A 20,968-nucleotide genomic window follows, 5' to 3' on the forward strand; every position below is an offset into this window, starting at 1 on the left:
ATCCTGCAGGTGAGCTCCCAAAGGCACCTGGTGGGCCACTGCGAGTAGCAGAGTGCTGGACTAGATAGACTCTGGTCTGATCCAGCAGGCTAGTTCTTATGTTCTTATGTTCTTAATGCTAAACATAAGTTGTTCCATTTAATAGTTTATCATTTTATGGAATTAGATACAGTCATAGAGAAGAGGTTTTACTCATGCAAAAAAAAAATCAGCATTTTTTTCCCTTCAGACCTCAAAATTTCTGTTTTTTTGGTGTGTGTGGGGAGATTGGGGGAGGTCCTCAGAAAAAAATACCTGTAGAATTCCTGTGGTTTTGTACTGTTGAATTCTGATTTTTGTTTAGGTGATTATACTCCATGTATTCTCTTCTTTCAATGCAGGAGAACTGAAACAGAACTTGATGTCCTGAAAATCTCCTCCATCCCAAACCCTTTCCCAGAGCTCTGTTGCTCTCAGTTACCATCTGTTTTGTCCACCAACCTGATGCCCAAGGCAAATGCCCACGTCAGGCAGGTAAGCCTCTCTCCCAATTCTGAAAGACAAAACATGAGCGAGAAGAATTTGAATCTGAAATCACCAAGGGAAATAGCCTGAATTTAAAAACGAACAAAAATAATATTAGTTGGTGTGGGTTTTCCAGGCTGTGTGGCCGTGGTCTGGTAGATCTTGTTCCTAACATTTCGCCTGCATCTGTGGCTGGCATCTTCAGAGGTGAATCACAGAGGGAAGTCTGTTACACACTGTGTCCAGTGTGTAACAGACTTTCCTGTGTGTAACAGACTTCCCTAATATAACATTGAAAGAACCACATTTATAGTTATCAGGATCATGGTTTTCAGGTTTGTGCCCCAAGGCAACGGAGAATTTTAGGCGATATAATACAACAGTAAATATTACAGCAAGTGTTGCTCTGAAATAATTCAGTGTGTGGCTTGGGTTGTGACCTCAGGCCATAAATAATGTCTTTTAAAGAGCCCTCTGAAGATGACTACAGTGGTTAGGCAAGTTCATATGAGAGTTGAAAGGTCCTTAAGTCATGTCGGTCCCAAGACTTTAAAGGTCATAGCCAGTGGTGGGATTCATCAGGTTCGCACTACTTCGGCAGAACCGGTTGTTAAAATGGTGCTTGTAAACAATCAGTTGTTAATGCATTGTTGAAGGCTTTCATGGCTAGATTCAACTGGTTGTGGTGGGTTTTCTGGGCTGTGTGGCCGTGGTCTGGTGAACAAGATCCACCAGACCATGGCCACACAGCCCGGAAAACCCACCACAACCAACCAGTTGTTAAATTATTTGAATCCCACCACTGGTCATAGCCAACACTCTGATTTGGACCCAGGAGCTAATTGAGAACCAGTGCAGTGGAACAAGTCTGGAGTGAAGCTCCACCTTCTTTACAGGTAGGACCTTCTTTACAGGTAGGACCAGAGTCACAGCACAGAGTTAGATCTTTCTAACAATGTAATCCTGGCAATAAAGCCCCATTAGATAGACCTGTGTAAAATTCTGAGTAGACCTGCTTACAATTGTGTATCGGTTGGGGATAGAAGAATGTAACTTGTTTTAGGTTTGCAGTGTGCCTCTTGTTTCATTTTACATTGTTAATCAGTTCTCCTGACCAAGCCATGTTCTAGAGCAGCGTGGTATAGTGGTTAAGAGCAGGTGGACTCTGGAGAACTGGGTTTGATTTCACACTCCTCCACATGAGTAACGGGTAAACCAGATTTGCTTCCGCACTCCTACATTCCTGCTGGATGACCTCTGTGACCTCTTGTGAAATAGTGTTTCTTTTGAAATGAGCAAAATGGTCACAGTTTGTTCAGAACTCTCTCAACCCTATCAACTTCACAAGGTGTCTGTTGTGGGGAGAGGGAGAGAAAAGAGTTTGTAAGCCTCCTTGAGTTTCCTTACAGGAGGAAAAGGTGGGGTATAAATCCAAACTCTTCTTCTTCCAGTTCCATAGGCAGAGGTAACATTTCTGGAAATTTTGAAGCCACAAGGGAAAAAGAAATGTTTTCCCTAGACTTTAAAAAAATATTTTTTTGGAAATCAAAATATATGCAGTACTCTGTCAAACCTAAATTTCTTCGACTGATTGGACAGCATTTATAACTTAATTATCATATGACATATTATTTGGCATATCTATGGAATCTGAAAATGTGGACATTTTTCTATCACAGGTATGAAGGCTAGATGACTACTAAAAAACTAATTGAAAAGCGAGAAATTCATAATGCAGTTTTGGTAACTTTTCAGGGACCAGCCTTTTCAGGGACCATGGCTATGGGCCTGTTCCTTATTCTTGAGACATTCTTCCCTGTCTTTGTACCAGCATCTCCAAATCATCACAATACATCTCTGTCCCTTCTGGGTGGTGGCCTCTCATCTTTCTTTGGAGTCATATGGAATGCATTCTGTTTAATGGATACAACCCCTCAGCATGTGTAAGTGTGTGTATGTTTATTTAGTGGTACAATACATGCATTGGGAACATGATCGTTCAGAAGGGCAGGTTCTATGCAGATCTCCACCGCAAGTAGCTTAAAAGCTGCACCCTGTGGAGAAATTATGATGTGAATTTTGCATTATATGAACGTACGTTCTTGAGGTAGAGCACTTGTCCTGGTGTCCCCTGCAATGCTTGACGTGGGAAGCATCCACACGGCAAAAATTCTCCACGCAGTTCTTTGCTGTTGCAAGTGCAGAAACATTCACAGAGGCAACAGAGCATCTGCACAGCGGTTTTGCCAGTGACAGGCACTGCAATTCTGGGGGGATGTGGATCGAGGGCAGTTATGCCACAGTCAGGACGGCACAGATGTGCTACCTGCGAAGAGGCACACTGCATCATGGACAGCAAGCCGAAAGCATTGTTGAAGTGGTTTATACAGCTCAGTGGGCTGTATAATTTTGCTGATGTAAGTCTGTGACAGAAAATAGGACTGTTCCTGGGTCGAAAGGGCTGGAACATGTTTAAAACGAGTAAAAACTTATATTTAAAAACCATTTTGTTCATTTCAAAAGAAACAATATTTCACAAGAGTTCAGTGGAACTCTTTCAGTGGAAAAATGGACAAACTTTCCCCCCTCTAAGAGGGGGATGCAGAAAATTACATTTTTTCTTGATTGTCTTCTTTGCTTCCCTTCTGGGGTTTCACCTCTCTGTTTATAACAGAATCCAGTACAATTCACAGTGAGAGTCGTTTCAGTAGCATAATGGTTAGAGTATCAGGCTAGAATCTGGGGGACCCAGGTTTGAATCCTCACTCTTCTGTGGAAACTTGCAGGGTGATCTTGGGCCAGTCGCACACTTTCCTCAAGTTTTCTTAGGATGAAATGGAGGAGAGGGGGAAAATGCAAGCTATTTTGGGTCCTTATTGAGGAGAAAAGAGGGATATAAATGAAGCAAGTAAGTTATGTAATATGCTCTGACTGCTTGAATTGGTGTGGAGAACTGCCGAGGCTGAACTGGGGTGGCCTTAGATACAACGACAGCTCTGTGACTGCAGATTTTTCATCTGAGGAATATATATGATGTTGTGATTTCAAAAATGACATTTATACAGCTACAGCTGTGGGTTGATTAATCCAGTATGACTCCGTAATTGAGAGCACAAAACTGCCTTTATGTACACTTGAGGACATGAAGCTGGCTTTCTGGGATCTCAGGTGAGGTCTGTCCCATCACCTTCTACGTGATCCACTTAACCAAAGATGCTGAGGGTTTGACATGGTGTTCCAAGCAAATGCTCAACCACTGAACCAAAGTCTCTCCGCTAAGGCCTTCTCAGGAGTTGTCACTGCATCCCCAAGTGTCTTTGGGGTGCATCATGTAGCTCCTTCCCTGCCCCTCTTGCGCAATATGTTATCTGAACAGGTATATTGAAAGTCAGACTTGTATCACTACAAATGTGGGAGGCGGAGGGGAACTGTTCCTGATCTCTGGCAACATACTGAATAAAAGTGCACCAGCTAGACCAGTGTTCGCCTGTCATTTGTAGATCCTCGTTGCTTGGTTTCTACCAGCGTGATAAACATTACAGCGAAAGCAGCTGTCCGAAAACTTATTTTAACAATGGAATTGTGGGTGTCCGCAGACTATATGGCACATCAAATTACTTGTGGACTTGCCAAATTAATGTAGATCAGCGGATAAACAGAAAGAAAACGTGATTAATTGTTTTGGTCAAAATATTTCCCAGCAATAAGAGTTCAAGGTAAATTAAGCTATGGGCTTCCTTGAACGCAACTTGGAAGTGCCAAAACAAAGTCAAGGGTATTCAAAGTGAAGGAACATTTTATTCTTTTTGAAATGTTCTCTCTGGCTGCTTATCTCATTGTAGATGTTCAGAGTATGTGGATAAGCTGATCACATCAGACCAAATAAACTCTCCGGTTTATTTTAGGAAACCTGTGAAGCTGCTTTTTTTTTTTTTTTTTTTTGCTAACTGAAGGCTGGAATATATGCCATGTGATGAAACTTTTATTGAGATAATGGATGGTACAGAAGAACATTTGGGACTCTCTGTTGCTTTCGTATCCTTAATGTGAAATTGATACCAAACACTTGACATTTTGTACCCTCCCGATCCAGTATTGGTTATGTGTTCCAAGTGGTACCTGTTTCTTTCGCATGGTGGCAGGCTAATTTTGTGAAGTGACAGCAAGACCACAGATTATCCGGGTCAGTATTGTCATTTCTGAATGGCAGCAGTATCCACAGGGTCTCAAACTGGGGTCTTTGGCATCACGTATCGCTAGGTGTCTTTCAACTGGAGATGCAGGAACCTGGAACCTCCTGCATACAAAGCAGAGGCTGTACCACTGAACCATAGTCCTTTATAGTGGGGTCAGAATTTGCTTCTGTGTGCAAGCACTATGGGATGGCTGGAATGTGGAGAACCGAGGCGGAGACCTCGCCATATAACCACCATGGTCCAGCAATCATGGTCAGATGTAGTACAAGGAATGGCCTCAGCTTCAGTTTCTGTTGTGCTTACTGGCTGTGAGAAGTTCTCTAGAAAATATTGTCATGTTGTAGTATATTTCCACGTGTCCCCATATTTTTTTAAAAAATTATATAGTAATCTGTGGAGCTGAAAAGGTTGAAGAAGAAGAAGAGAAGGGAGCTCTCCCTTTAAATCCCCCCAATCCATGCCAAATTTAGGCAAACAAACAATGTGGCTGTCAACGCTGCTTTCCCTCCCCTCCCCCTGCTTGCCACTCCCCCCACCTACAGGCTAAAAACGGAAAAAACCCTAAAAAATGCAAAAAAATAAAATAAAAATCAAACGAACCTCAAGGGTACCCTGAGATATGAAGAGTGAGGTCAAGGGTACCACAATGTCGAAAAGGTTGGGAAACACTGGATTAGAGTGTTGGCTGAGGAGATCTGGGAAATCCTGGTTCAAATCCCCACTCCTCCATGAAAGTTTGCTGGGTGAGCTGGAGCCAGATTACCAACTTTCAGCCTTACTTAACCTCACAGAGTTGTTGTGAGGATAACATGGAGAAGGGATGAGTGTTGTGTGCCACTTTGGTCGTCATTGGGAAGAACTGTGGGGTGCAAATGAAGTACTGTAGTACTGTCAACAGAGTGGTAAGCTGCAGTATTGCTGTCAAAACTCTTCTCACAACCTGAGTCCAATCCTGAGAGAATAGCTAGCTCAAGGTTGACTCAACCTTCCATTCTTCTGAGGTTGATAAAATGAGCATCCAGATGGCTGGGGAAGGGAATGGCAAATTCTCCTATAAATATGGCCTGTCTAGTAAACATTGTGATGTGACATCACCCAGTGGGTCAGTAGTAACCCAGTACTTGCACAGGAGACTTACCTTGACCTTTTTAAAATGAAGTAAAAATAAATGCAAGGATATCGATGTTCAGTGGAAATCTATATTTTGGAAATTGTGACAGACTCTTCGTGGATCATTGCAGTTCTTAGAAATTTCAGAATTCTGTTCCTTATACTTCAAGAGATGGAATTTAGGGTACGCTTTCATCTACCTCTAATGATAAATTTCCCCCTTTGTGCTGGCAGCCATTTTTAATTTTTACAAAAGAAAATAGAGGATTTTGATCAGTTAATTGGCTAAGCAATTGCTTTCCTAGTGAAGTTCTGCATACAGATGGCCCATAAATTTTGAAATATCCAGGGGCTGCTCCTTAGAGAAGTGAAAGAGTCTGTTTATCTGCCTTTCATACTGGATTCCTTTGAGTCCTTGTATGAACAGAGTGAATAAGCATTTCCCCATTTTGGGGCTTGGTTTCTAGTGAATTCCTGTGCAGAGTTACTCCAGTCTAAGCCTGTTGATTTTGGAATGGAGTAACTCTGCATAGGATTGCACTATTAATTGATGAAATCTTGCATATTGGTAAAGCTTTAGTAGCTGACTTTGGAGAAAAATAGGAAAAGAAAATAAGGGAGAAATCATATCATTGCTGGCCTGATCCTGACAAATTTACACTTTTTTTTCTAGTGGATTGTTTGCATTGGCAGCGCTCCCACCTGCCCCCCTCCCCCCCCCAGCTAAGAATGCTGTTGGTAAGACTATGCTATTTGAAATGGATTGGTTATGCACTGGGAAGGACAGCAAACAAGAGAATTAAGTATTCAGTTTTGGTTACTTTTTCTGTCTTCTTTTGAGCTAAAAGATATAAATCCTATTAAGACCAACCAGGATAATGCAGCACATTGTAAAAGTTTTTGAATTCTCCAAACTCTATCATCAGGCTTTATATTAAAATAGGGAGGGGGGAAGCTGTTTCCTAGGTATGTAACCTAACCTAGCACTGCAGCAGACAAAAGTGTAATTTCTTTTTTGTCATCTGTATGATTGTACATCTAGTAATGTTGTCAAACTGACCTGACAAGGTGGGATCATTGCCCCCCTGTCCACAGACAGCTTTATTGTGTTGATGGTGTATCCTTGCCATGATCAAGTATCTGGGAGAGTTCCCCCCCCCCCGCCCCCAATTGTTGGAATCTGGGTTGTGCTTCTTATTTTGTGAAGCTATGGGATTATTTGTGGCAAAAAAAAATGGAAGCAGAAAATTACGCCACAGTTGGGATCTAGCTTTAGAAATGTTAGTCCATAGTGTGGATAAACAAAATTACTTGTTATAGACAAACTTGGGAGAAAAGGGTTTTTTGACAAAATGTTTGTTCAAACTTGGCAACCTTTTGTGGCATTTAGGAATAAATTGAAGCTGCATGAACATATATTTCTGGAGGTTTTATATTGTGTCTAATATGTGTATAAAATGTGAGCAGGTTATACTAATTTTATTTAGTTGTCAACATTCTGCTCCATTACAGACTGTTATATAACTGTTATGGCACTTTGCTTAAATTTGCTTAAAGAAAAAAGGCCTTGGGTTTGTGAACAGTGGCATTGTGAAAGTGCCAAATCAAGGAAACATTTGGAACATATCAGTTAAAGAGTGCACTTCAGTGGTGGGATCCAAAAATTTTAGTAACAGGTTCCCATGGTGGTGGGATTCAAACTGTGGCATAGCGCCAATGGGGCTGGGCGGGGCATGGCGGGGCATTCTGGGGGCGGTGCATTCCTGGGCGGGGCTGTGGCAAGGATGCAGCCACTGCGCCGGTCCTTGGGCGGGAAACGAATGCACACAGGTGCAGGCTGCCACGCACGCCGGTGCACCTCCTGCTGGACTGCTTCAAGTTTTGTGCGCTACTGCTGAGAGGAGGGGCGTAACTAAGGCAAAAATCACGTGGCAAAATCACCAATTAGTAACCCCCTCTCGGCACACACAAATAATTAGTAACCTATTCTCGGGAACCTGTGAGAACCTGCTGGATCCCACCTCTGGTGAACTTGCCATTTTTGCGAGAGGCGTGATGACCGCCTGGTGACTTGCCTGCCTGGTGCGAAGGTTGCAGATGTCACGCTTCGTCTAGATAGGCTTTTAGACAGTGCTGGGGTGGAGTCAGCAGTTGTAGTCCACATTGGCACCAGCGACATTGGGAAATAATAATAATAATAAGCCTTTATTTGGCATAACAATAATCATAACACAATAAAAAACCTGAGATAAAAGGTATACAAATACAAAGGTTTAAGATAAAAGTTATACAAATACAAAGGTTTAAGATAAAATATAAATTATTGATTGTGCATCACCTCCAGTAAAAATTGTGCAACCAATTCACAAGTTTCATTGTCAGAATTGTCCAGAAGAAAAGGAAGTCTACTTGATTCTTCCATTTCACTAGGTATCCTAGAAAGAATGTTGGAATATTTTGATCTGATATTAGCAGATTTAGGGCAGCAAAGCAGTTGATGTGCCAATGTTTCAATTTGTTGTTCACCACAAGAGCATACCCTTTCGCCCATACTTACCTGGCAGGGGAGACACCTTGATCACTTGCCATTTTTCATAATTTCCAATATGGTGGGAGAACTTTGACAATTACTGGTTGACTCCTGGGCTTGTTTGTTACCTCTTTGCTGTCCGTGTTGCCAATTAGCTGTTTCTGGTCTAATGTTTCTGCTGTTTTTGATTGGTTTGAGGGTTTTCCTTTAAGAGCTGTTTTTCAGTTTATCTCTATGTTTAGAAACCATTCACTTGTAAGAATGGGGCTCGTCATCCACCCATGCCAAGATGTCTACTACAAAGAAATAACACATGAGCAAAAAAAGAGAGAGAAATGAATCCAACCATTACGAAGAGAACTCCCCTCACAGAACGGAACTTCTCTGTCCCTCCTTCCACTGTGGTCCTGGAAATGCTGCTCCCAGGAATCTTGGGACTTCTCAGGAACAGCACTTGGGAGGATGAGGGAGCCTGTAATAGAAAGCGGAAACTGGAAAATATTCATACACACACCAGTAGAAATGGGCAGAAAAGAAGTATGGGATACATTTGGGTGCTGTGTGGTTCCCGGGCTGTATGGCCGTGTTCTAGCAGCCTTCTCTCCTGACGTTTCGCCTGCATCTGTGGCTGGCATCTTCAGGGGATCCCCTGAAGATGCCAGCCACAGATGCAGGCGAAACGTCAGGAGAGAAGGCTGCTAGAACACGGCCATACAGCCCGGGAACCACACAGCACCCCAGTGATTCCAGCCATGAAAGCCTTCGACAATAGCATGGGATACAACTTGTTGATTTTATTGGCTTATTTGTACACTTTCCCATACTCTGTCAGGAATGTTTATTACTATGCCATTTGCTTGCAATTCAGAAAATATCACGGTATCTGATCAGCATAGCTTGGGATAGATGTATTATTGTTATTTAGATTTCTCTTCATGTGATCTTTTTTTTTTTTTACAACTCTTTAAACAGACGTTTGTGTGGACAACTCGAGATAGAAACCAGAACACTCAAATGTCTGCCAGGGACTTCGGGTATCTAGTGCTCCTTATGGAGATCTGTTTGTTCCATGTAGACCTTGTTCCATTTCTTTGTACTGGTAAATGAGAGCTATTATCTCAAGATGTCTTTTGCAAGCCGTGTTCTAGTTTGAGATAATCTGGTCCAACCACTTTATCCCATTCCCATCTTTGTTGTTATGTAGTTTTGATAGGAAGGCCAGTCTTACTGTGAAGCAGTCTGGTAAACTTGGCGTAACACTTTTCCCAGGCAGCACTGAGGGAAAGAGTGAAAAGAACATATTGAACAGCAGTGACGTCTTGCTTAGCATTTGCTTTTCCCTTCCTGTGTCAGGTAATGCCATGATTAACCCGGATCTCAGAAGCTAAGCAGGGTCAGCCCTTGTTAGTACTTGGATGGGAGACCTCCAAAGAAGTCCAGAGTTTCTCTACAATGACAAATGTACGCTGCTGGGAAAGGGATGAAATTAAGACTGTCGGTATTTCGATCCCTTTGTATAAATCTACAGTGCAAGCAGTGCCCTGACCTGGATGGCCCAAGCTATCCTAATCACATGAAATCTCAAAACCTAGGCAGGGCAGGCTCTGGATAGTATTGGGATGGGAGGCCACCAAGGAAGTCTAGGGTCACTTTGCAGAGGCAGGCAACGGCAACTAACTCTGGACATCTCTTGCCTTGAAAACCCTGCAGGAACACTGTAACTCAGCTGTAACTTGATGACACTTTCCACCACCACCAAGGCTTGGTCTTCGTTGTGACTTTTTGTCCTTTGGTTCTTGGCCCATGGCTTGCAGACAGTACATTTAAAGAAGCTAGCTTCTGAATCCTGTTTGTTCCCAGTACACAGTTTGCTGTTTTGTTGGTGTGTTGTTTGTGGGTTATATTGTGTGTGTGTTTGTATTGCTTCTGTTAATAGATTTGAACTCTGAAGGGGAGAAAAGTGAGATACAAATTTAAAAATAGCAGCTGTGCAGACCCCTCACCCTCCTCCATTTCAGATCAGATCTGTTATAGGTAGGATTTAGTTTTGTGTATTAGAACTGACCTACTATCCTGTGGGGGTGCTAAGGACTGTGATCTATGGCTTTGATCTAAAGGTGAATTCCATACACCCAGCAAGTCTTCTGACCAACAGACCCCCTTAAAATCCTAGCAGCTTTTTGGAGTTTTTTGGGGGGGAGGGGGGATGAAATTAATGTTGGTCTTGTGGTAGCTTGCTTCTACCTCAGTGGGGCTCAGCCCTGGTTTCACGTACACAAAGACTGTCAAGTTCAGGCTAGTATTACCACCAAGAGCATGCCTTCAACGGTGGTACTGGCCACCGGGTGACCACTTGAAGGAAGGCTCAGGTATATTTAGCTTTCTATATGGGATGCATATAGGTCTTTAAACATAACTAAAGGGATATGTAATTAAGTCAGACTGTGCATGTTTCATTCCACATTTTAGTATCCAGAGATTAATACCTGACCATTGTTGGGGACTTCAGGATGAATAATATGACACAATCTGTCTGATTTGCACTTAATGAGTCTGATCGTACTGGATATAATACATGTAGACAATAAGAACTTTAGACTATCTTTGCCACACTGTCCCTTGCAGCCCATGCCCTCTCCCTTGGTTAATTCACCTTTTGGCTATTCATTCCAAGGGGAAAGGTAGGAGGACAGGAGGATCAGCCTTGGCCAGATACAATACATGGCATTAATTTGCCTAGCCTTAGAGTAAAGCCGTAGGGAGTAATCCAGAAAACATTTGTCTAAAAACATTTTTGTAAAACCCGCAAGATACTCAGCAGTAGCGCGCAGAAACTTGAAGCAGTCTAGCAGGGGGTGCACCGGAATGCGTGGCAGCCTGCGCCTGCGTGCATTCGTTTCTCGCCCAAGGACCGGCGCAGTGGCTGCGTCCTTGCTACAGCCCCGCCCAGGAATGCCCCGCCCCCAGAATGCCCCGCCACACCCCCGTCATGCCCCACCCAGCCTCATTGGCGCTACGCCACAGTTTGAATCCCACCACCATGGGATCCTGTTACTAAAATTTTTGGATCCCACCACTGGTCAGGGCAACAGAATTTCCCCTAATAGAACTGCATTTTCATTTGCAAAGAAGGGAAGGTATATTACGCTGATTCCCATGTTTCAGACTCCCATTTTGCCCCTTTCCCTACTCTGTTTTTGAGGGGCCCACAATATACAGGATCACAGTTTTGTAGGGGGCAGAGAGAGGGAGAGAAGACTGCAGTGGGAGACAGGGAGATTGCCTCCGTGAAGTGCGACTCCGTTTGTAATGCTTAGAATTCAAGTTAGTACATCTTGTGTCTTTATTGCAGGGGAGTATTGCAGGATTCTCATGCCAGGGGCTGCTACAGAGTACAAGTTGATTTCTGGAAATTTCCAAAACAAAGTTGTCGCTGATTCTATTCCTAAACCTGAAGGTACGTCAAGATGATATAGTAAATGAGTACCTTGTCTAATGTTGCACTGATAACGTCGATTCCATAGATTTGCTGCTGCTTTGACTCTAGTAATAAATGCCAAGATTAGAACCAAGCCCCTCTTTATTTTGACCACAGGCTGTTTTTCTTCGTTAGTACTGGCTTTATTAAAGCCCCATGATATGGACAATGATCAAATACTTGACTCCAAGCTAGATCTTTTTTTGACTTTTGCTGGCCTTTCCAGCAATTTCTGTGTTTCTTGTTCAGTCTTTCACTAACTAGGTCAACAAGATTTGAAATGGCACAAAAAAATGTCCTTTTTAAATCCAGGAATTTCTTTTTGCATAATTTCTCACGTATGCCCCAGTGCACAACTAGACCTGTTACATGTAGACCTCTTTTTCTATTAATTTCAATGGAAGGGTCAAATAAATATGCATGCATGTGGGAAGGCTGATCTACTGAAATTAACAGGGGAACTTTTGTGGGAGAGACTTATTGGAACCTCCTTCCAGTAGAGATGTTACTGTGGTCATAGAACATAATACAAATTTGGAAGGCATTACTACTTTGGCTGACCTTGCCAGGACCCTAAGTAAGCTAAATATTATGGTTGGCTTGCCAGTGAACTCACCCTTGAAAGTGATTGAGTTGCCATTTTATGAATACACAGAAATCAGAGTTATTACCTGTTTGGTTTCAGTTTATTTACATGAGCCACTCCTGTTCACTGGTGGATCTATGGTGATATCATGGTTTATGAATATTGAATCTGCTTTGGAATAAAGCAGTTGACTAGGGAATATAAAAGGATCATGGTGGGGAATATTTGTTTTATTTTAATCCTGACCTTCCCTTAACCTTCAACTCATCATCTGAAAAAACAAACATACCTGATCAAACTGAGGGAGGGGTGACATGCAAGGGAAGGGGAGGGAGTGAGGGGTGGCATGCAAGGGAGGGGAGGGGAGGCGGCCCGGTATCTGGACCTGGCCCACCCACCCTATCGGAGGGCGGGAGAGGGGAGGAAGGGGTGGCATGCAAGGGAAGGGGAGTGAGTGAGGGGTGGCATGCAAGGAAGAGGAGGGAAGTAAATTTCCGTCCCAAAACAAATTCCCTGTGTACCAAGGAGTAAAAGTATCCCTTAATGCTGGTTTTGTCTGGGGTTCTAATGAGAGGTTAGGGTGCTGTTTAGAGTTCTTTAAAACAATTCCCTGGATAACTGTTTTCTTCATAAGTTCATGGAGTATAACCCCCTCATCCAGTTAAGTATTTTTAGTGCCCCTTGGGCTAAAAAAATTCCTTAGAGACAAATATGTGTAAATTATCTGGGTTTTTTTTTATGCATCTTATTTAAAAGAAAATAAAATAAACTGCAAGTGACTGTACTTCGAGGCCCATGTTTACTGTTGCACCAGATCATAATGTCCTAAGAGGAAAAGGTTCTAGAGCCCCTTTCCTTTTAATGCTATACCCTGCCCCCAAAGTACAACCAGGGTAGCGAATTCATTCCAATAGTGTTTCTAGAGTGACGATGCTCAGAGTGGTATGTTTGGTTCCCTCTTCCATTTTACCCTCACAGCTATCCTGGAAGGCAGGTTGGATTGTGAAGTACTGACTGGCCCAGTGTGATCAGGCGAGCTTTGTGGAGTTAAGTCCAGATTGTGCTAGTCCACCATTTTGTCCACGGCTCCACAGTGATGAACGAAGCTGAGGAATTTTGGATTTCCTATGTTCCTTCAGTTTCTGCAGGGACACTTGTGAAGCCTTCTGTCACATTCAGGAAAGGGCCTCAGAGGTCTACTCTGCTCAGGCCAAGAAACTCGGGTGTAGGATGCTGTATAGCCCATTCTTTGGGGGTGGGACTTAGCACAGGTCCCCCCCCCCCCCAATGAGTCTGCCCCATGTTATTTTCCCCAACCCGCGGTTTTTGAAAATCGCCAAACAAGCGATCCTTTTGAAAAGTCATGGGTTGGAGCCATTCCTGAGTGAATGGCCAGGCAGGTTGGAGCCTCCCTTCCACTCTGTCCTCCACACTGAGGGAGAAACTGCCCACCATTGCCTGGCCTTTGCAGGGAGGGCCTTTTTCCTTCTTTTTTTGTGCCTTGCAACTGCATAGCTGTGCAGGTGCAGCTGGTCATATCCAGAGGTGGGATCCAGCAGGTTCTCACAGGTTCCCGAGAGTAGGTTACTAATTATTTGTGTGTGCTGAGAGGGGGTTACTAATTGGTGATTTTGCCACGTGATTTTTGCCTTAGTTACGCCCCTCCTCTCAGCAGTAGCGCGCAGAACTTGAAGCAGTCTAGCAGGAGGTGCACTGGCGTGCGTGGCAGCCTGCGCCTGCATGCATTCGTTTCCCGCCCAAGGACCGGCTCAGCGGCTGCATCCTTGCCACAGCCTCGCCCAGGAATGCTCTGCCCACGGAATGCCCAGCCACGCCCCTGTCGTGCCCTGCCCAGCTACCCCACAGTTTGAATCCCACCACCATGGGAACCTGTTACTAAAATTTTTGGATCCCACCACTGATCATATCGTGGGACATCAGTATGGCTATTGGGGTTCATTAGTGCATGCCTGTGGAAAGTATTGAAAGAAAAGAGAAGCATCTCTATGAGAAGGCAGGCCAGCAACCCAGATTGTTTCTGTGGGCTCCAGTCACTGCCTGCACGGAATTCATGTGAATGGGAAAACAGGAAAATGGGCTCCTTTATCACGACTGCAACCTGTTATACGTTTACTGTGTGGAATGGGCCCAAATTCCCCTTGATTTGTAGCGTAAAGATTTGAAGGCAGGGAATTCAAACTATGTTATGATTCAAGGACCACCTGAGCCTGGTATGGCCATAGATTAATACTTTTGTCTGGTCTTCTTGGAAACTTAAGGGCCTAATTCTGTTAATGGCTTACCACAAAGAAAGGGATAAACTACATAACATTACCCAGACGTGCTGCAGCATGTTAACACTCCTGTTATTAAGACGTGAGTTATTATACATAGTGCCATTTCTGTATAACTGATTAGGTTTTAATACTTTAATATTGCTAACTAATGTGACCCTGAGCCAGCTTTTCCCCACTTGTCTATTGTTCGTATCGTTGGCTCCGTTCCAGCAAGCTCAAGAAAATAGGATAGCAATTTTGGCAAGAATTACTGGTAACTGTGCTTGGGGAGCCATTAGCAGTAGAGGGAGGTAGTATATTCATTAAAATACGTTTCTGTGTTTTTTTTAGGAAGCAAGTAATATAATTTTTCATAGGCAATAAAAATATCAGGCCCCCGTTGTCAAAGCGAATGCTGCAACTTAAATATTGTGTTCTTTCACACATTACTCTGGATTGGCCCTGCATGGGAATAAGGATGCCGGGAGGGGGCAGTTTTTGTGACCTGGAACAACAGTAAGCATTCCCATTCTAAGGTAATTAGCTCCACCGGACCCATCTCTTCCTGATGTATCAATGCATTTAAATCTCTCTTTGTGAAACATCCCAGTTTGATCAAAAGGCAGGGTCGACTCTTGTCCTTTTGCTTAAACCTTCCCTTCTAATCCACACTGCAGATGTTAATGCAAAAGGGAAAAAAATTGAATAAACGGCACAGCTCCACAGTTGCTAGATAAAGGCACCATCAAAGAGAAGTGTTTGAATGATTCGAGCTGCTTGTCTAATCTGGTTCTTTAAATATAATAAACAGAAGTCTCTGAATGTGTTTCCAAGGGCAAAGGAGGAGTTCTGATTGGCCCGTCCCTGCTTAGTTTTGTCCCGGAGTCATCCTTAATTGGCTTTCTGAAGGAATGGATTCACAGAAACAGCCCTGGCTTTTTATTGCTTAGTCAGTCGTCTCTCTGGGCTGGCTCTCACTGAGGTGTGGATGTCTGGGGGAAAACACGGGATCCTCTGCAAGAGTTACCTTCATTTGACACGTGGCTGAGATAGACTTTTAGAACTGGTTTGTGCGAGGAGCAGAAATGGACTTGTATGGAAGGAGAGCAACCTTGCCTGTAATTACTCCAATTGCCCTGCAGAAACGGGTAGGTGGATTGAGGGGTATGTGTGAGGAGGGGGGGGGGGGGGCTTGTGCTTGTTTAAGGCATCTGTGTTTAAGAAGACATGGTACAGAATATGTCAATGGAGAGGACACGCTGGCAGAAATTGCTGATTCTCATTTTGAAATGTATAGAAGTGGGGCCTTCCGTACTTCCTAGTGTTTGTGTAGGTGTCCCTCCTTCGTAAATTACAGGGTATATGTCTCAGAATTTTTGGACTGGAAATATCCAAGTGCCACGTGTAGGACAAGTATCCTGTCTCATTATTTTTAGATACGCAGACATTTATAGAGTGGCGATCGTGGACGAAGTAGTTTACAAGTCCCAATAGAGCATCCCCACTCAGATAGGCTGATGGCAATCTTTTATCTATGAAGAGAGGGCACAGACATATGGTTTCTGAGTTAAAATTAGATGGAAAATGATTTCGAGGAGAACAATTGACTGGGATGGACGCTGGTCGTATTATCCATGGTTGCTTGTTTTATGGTTGCTTGCAACAAAATGGTGAGGGGGGCTTTCAGCTGTGCATTTTACATGAGCTATGTCTGATTTTTCTGTCTTGGCTTTTTGTGACTGACGTAACAGGACTGCTGGAATATGATGTTTTGTAAACAAAACCGTGTGGCTGTGGATTTTTGTGGGCTCATGTTAACACTGCCATGGCATGGCTCCAAGTTGTAATATACCATAGGTTGGCTTTAGACCAAACTCATGATTGTCACTGATTCTACTCTCCTGTTGCATACCTCCCTTACGTTGTTCTTGTGAGGATGTCCTCTGCTAGGGGTGCCAGCCTCCAGGTAGTGGCTGGAGATCTCTTTCTATTATAACTGATCTCCAGGTGATGGAGCAAATGGCTGCTGTCGAAGATGGACTCGATGACATCATATCCCATTGAAGCCTCACCTCCCCAATCCTGCCCTGCCTAGGCTCCACCCCACCCCCATCTCTATGTATTTTCCAACTCAGAGCTATTGCTGGATATAATGAGAGAGAAAGACAAAAAAGTTCCATTCTGCCATTGGAAAACTGAGTGTAAGTCTAATCCTGTGTGTTGTAGGGTTTCTTCTTCTCCACCTTCTTCTTTGTAGCCTGCTGGAACTTTTATGCCTCTCTTTTTCTTGCAAAACCAGGCATAAATCCGAAAAGTATGGCTTTTCTGGGGGAAGCTTGCTTGCTGAATTGTTCCCTCTCACACAGATGTCCTTTTAGGAAAAAGGCTGAGGATGTTAAAAGTTACTGTCCTGTCATTTATGAACGGAGAATTTTGCTCTTTCTCGAGTAGCACTGAGTTTTCATTAGCAATATGGCCTCTCACTTAATAACTTATTAACATATTTTAATGAATTGTACTCTTCCAACAAAAAATGGACTAAAATCCTGGACTGCATAGTGTATATGACACTGGGCAATATTTGTGAAATGGAATTGGGTGCACAAGCCCCAAAGATGTTTCTGCATCTGATGGAAACAGATTTTTTTTAAATGGTGGTTTTTAAAAGATCCCTGATCTCTAGTATGTCTTGTGTACATATAGAGTCTGCACTGGTTATAGGCTGGAACTGGCAGGCACACCCTGAGTTTGTTGCCTGTGTGCAGATATATCACGTGAACAGGGAGTGTACTCATGGCTTCAAAATAGGAAATGTTAATGAAATGTTGTGAGTCAAAAATTATTTTCCTTAACACAACGAAACTTCCTGTGCTATCGTTTGCCTTTTTAAAAAGCTCACTGTGCACTATTTTCTGTTTCTGCTATTAAAAGTATATGTGTCTTAGGTATTTCAGAAGGTTTACATCTCTTCCCATTTATTATCTTGGTGATTTTTTACAGTGATCCTGCAAGGTGTAGGTCACTGTATATGCAGCCTGTATATTTGAGCAGCAGTAGCTTGCTTAAGGTTGTCTTGTTGAGCTGTTAGCAAGATAGATTTTTCTGCTGACGAATTTCAGTAGGAAATTGTTCCAAACTGGGGTAAGCATAGGACACGAGCTCCAGTTGCTAGGCCAAACTTCTGTAAATATTTCCTTCGTTATCTCTGGATTTGTGCTTTTGCAAAAGATCTGTACTGGTAATGTGGCCATTATGGGATTTTTGAGCCTGTGGTTATTTCCCTGCAATGGATGCATATTGACAAAAATGTGACTTTGTCTCTAGCATGACAGGGTAGGTAGAAAAAACACTTAAGACCACAGTTGACTTTATGCAAGACAACCATGCAGAAAATAACTGCAATGCCAGCCAAACAGATTTTTGCAATTCAGTTGGGTTGTCTGTGGAATCATCCCAAAGTTTTCACTGAAATAATATGTCAGAAGGTACAGCCACAAATATATGGAATGAGTGAACTGCTACCTCACCAAGTAAGGACACATTTATAGGAATATGAGCCATAGATTTCAAACAATTTCTCTGTGAAAACATATATACACTTCTTGCATAATATATAAAGTATGTGTATGTAACCTCTAACTGTGGGTTCTGTGGGGCAGAACTTGGAAGGAGTTGCAAAGAACTAAATTTTAAAACAAAATGGTTTACTTAACAAATAAAACTTTTAACATTTACATTTAACATTAACAATTTACAGTCCTTCTAAGTTGCATTTCAAGTCCTTATCTTGACAAACTACTGATAAATGCAAAGTCCCAATCAGAGGCGCACCATGGGTAAATGGCGCCCGGAGACAAATTGTCTCCAGGATGCCCCCCCAGGCTCTGCCCCACCGCCACCCCGGCTCTGCCCCCTGATGCCCCCAGGTTCCAACCCCCCACTGACCTTGACCCCGCCCATGTCACCATGGACATGGGCAAGGTCTAGGGTGCCCACCTCCCCTCCCCCTGCCGGCTGGGCTCCCAGCCGGCAGCCTGCAGTCTCTTCTGACTGGGGAGGGGAGGAAGGAAGGGAGGGGGGAGTCCAGGGGGTTGAGGGTGCTTGGAGGCACGCAAAAACGACATGGCAGCAGGACTTCCTGGTCATGTGGGGGGCCAATTTTGCGCCCCCCACGTGACCAGAAGAGTGGCGCCCGGGGACAAGGGGTACCCCTTGTCCCTAGGTAGATACGCTACTGGTCCCAATTCTTCCTGCTGGTGGTTGTCTTATGAAGACTTCAGAGGCTTGGTGAATGGGATCCAAGATGATGAAGGTCCCCAAATGAACTCCCATCAATTACATACATAGCAAGCCCTGAAACAATAAATTCTAACATTTACAATTATAGCCAAAATAACCAACTCCCTTCCCACTAGTTCCCAACAACTTTGCAATTACCTTAAACAAGGTGTTAAGAGCTTATAACGGATTAAATCAAGGTCCCAGCCTGGTAGCCTTGCTTCCTTCAACTTCACCAGGTTTTTTTGCAGCCTTCTGCCGCTTAGAGTCTCCACCCCTTTCTGGGTCAACCCATTCTGATCATAGGGGTTACATGTACATATAGGGGAGAGTCACTGGTATGTCCGTCAAAGTGGGTAGTCCGTAGCAGCAACTTTCTATTGGTGCTTTTAAATACGAGAAAACCACCCACCACCTACCGTTGTTTTGTGACCCAGTTGCTTATATGACACTGAATGACCTGAAAAAAGTATAGATTAAGCCAATCAGTACTTGATTGTAAAGCAGCTGGGCTGCAAAGAGAGGATGGCATGGGGTACAAAATTCCAGGGGACCAAGTCACTTTGGATCTGGATAATTCATGTGGTTAGGATTTGGGCAGCCCAGTTTGAGTCCCTGCTTTGCCACGGAATCTTGCTGAATAACATTGGGACAGTTATATTCTCTTAGCCTAATCTACCTCACAGGGTTGCTGTGAGGATAAAATGGAAAGGAGGAGAATATTGTGAACTGTTTTGGATCCCCAGTGGGATGAAAGGTGAGGGACAAATGAAGGAAGAAAATAAATAAAATTGATTTGCATTCTTTATGCTGTTTGGATTGGGTCAGGGACAGAGGGAATCTTGGTATGGAGTGATCATATGGTTCTCCATAGGCTTTATAAGATTACTTTGTGTTATTCTAGGCACATTGTTTGCATGTGGCATGGATAATCTCTTTATGTTGGGTTGACCTCGGACAAAAAATGTGTTCTGCATAAAAGACTGATGGACCTTCACTACTTCACTTTATTATTTTGTTGAAATTTGGCTTTGCACTAAGTAATTGTACCTACATGCTACTGATGTCCTGTTACATCGTATTTAATTTGACTGCAAATTGCCTTCTGCCCTGTCCTTTTGCTGAAGTATGTCCATTTTTATCTTGTTTTTAACCAAAGACACAACAACACACGTTTTTGTTTTTATTTGATTTTGTCGTTCCCCCGCATTGTCAAGGCAACACTGTTGGTGACCTTCACAAAGCTTTACATGGTATTTTGTTATGGGAAGTTGAACTAATAGCTCTTTTTGGATGGGAACACTTGCGTGGCAGAGCACAACCAGTGACATTTTTCCACACCCTCGAACAGCAAGCGTTGTAACGTTCCATATGTGTCGTTTTCCACAGCTTGCAGAGATTTAGTGGAACAAGATCTCTCTGATTCTTGATATCTTCCTCCTGCCCTCTCCCAACCTCCATTTCTTTTAAATACTTTAATACTCTTCATATAGTAACCAAGGAAATTGGCAGAACTAGTCACGTCCAATGCTTATAATCCTCTTTTCTTGGCAGGAATCCCTGGGTTAGAAGGGATAGCAGATTCCTCCCTGTTAAGAAAACTGCCAGACCACTTCATAGGCTTAGTCTTTGAAATAAATTAGAATTCCAGTATGCCAGGACTTTTAATTGCCTTGAAGTTGCCTAATTGTTTGGGGGTTATCGTCCTGTTCTCCCCACCCCCGCTAGATGTAACTATTTGATTAGAAGACATTTAGACCTTTTGGGGGGATGGATGTAAAATTAATGAATGATGGGACATGGGCGTGTACATTTGCTTACTGAGATGTAGTGGCCAAAGAAACACTTCTATGGAATCAGCTTTTATGGAAATATTACTGGTGAGTCTAAACTACAGTTACAAATTCTGCATAAGATCTATGCAATAAATAAAAATAAATTTCACACCCAAATATTTGGGCTGCTCTTGAATATTTTCTAGAAACTTGTTATGTGTGTGTTGTATGCTCA

At 43.1% G+C, this 20,968-nt stretch overlaps 1 protein-coding gene across 1 annotated transcript in view; it reads left to right on the forward strand.

Annotated features, from left to right (window-relative positions):
- The first annotated feature begins 15,662 nt into the window (after positions 1-15,662).
- The window catches only part of GRB14 (growth factor receptor bound protein 14), a 49,743-nt gene continuing 44,437 nt past the window's right edge, over positions 15,663-20,968 (forward strand). Inside the window, exon 1 of the mRNA XM_048485260.1 lies at positions 15,663-15,828. Within this exon, the coding sequence (XP_048341217.1) occupies positions 15,766-15,828 (63 nt within the window). The 5' untranslated portion in view covers positions 15,663-15,765. The remainder of the gene's footprint in view (positions 15,829-20,968) is intronic.

The sequence above is a fragment of the Sphaerodactylus townsendi genome, linkage group LG02, assembly GCF_021028975.2.
Source record: "Sphaerodactylus townsendi isolate TG3544 linkage group LG02, MPM_Stown_v2.3, whole genome shotgun sequence".
Classification (NCBI taxonomy): domain Eukaryota; kingdom Metazoa; phylum Chordata; class Lepidosauria; order Squamata; family Sphaerodactylidae; genus Sphaerodactylus; species Sphaerodactylus townsendi.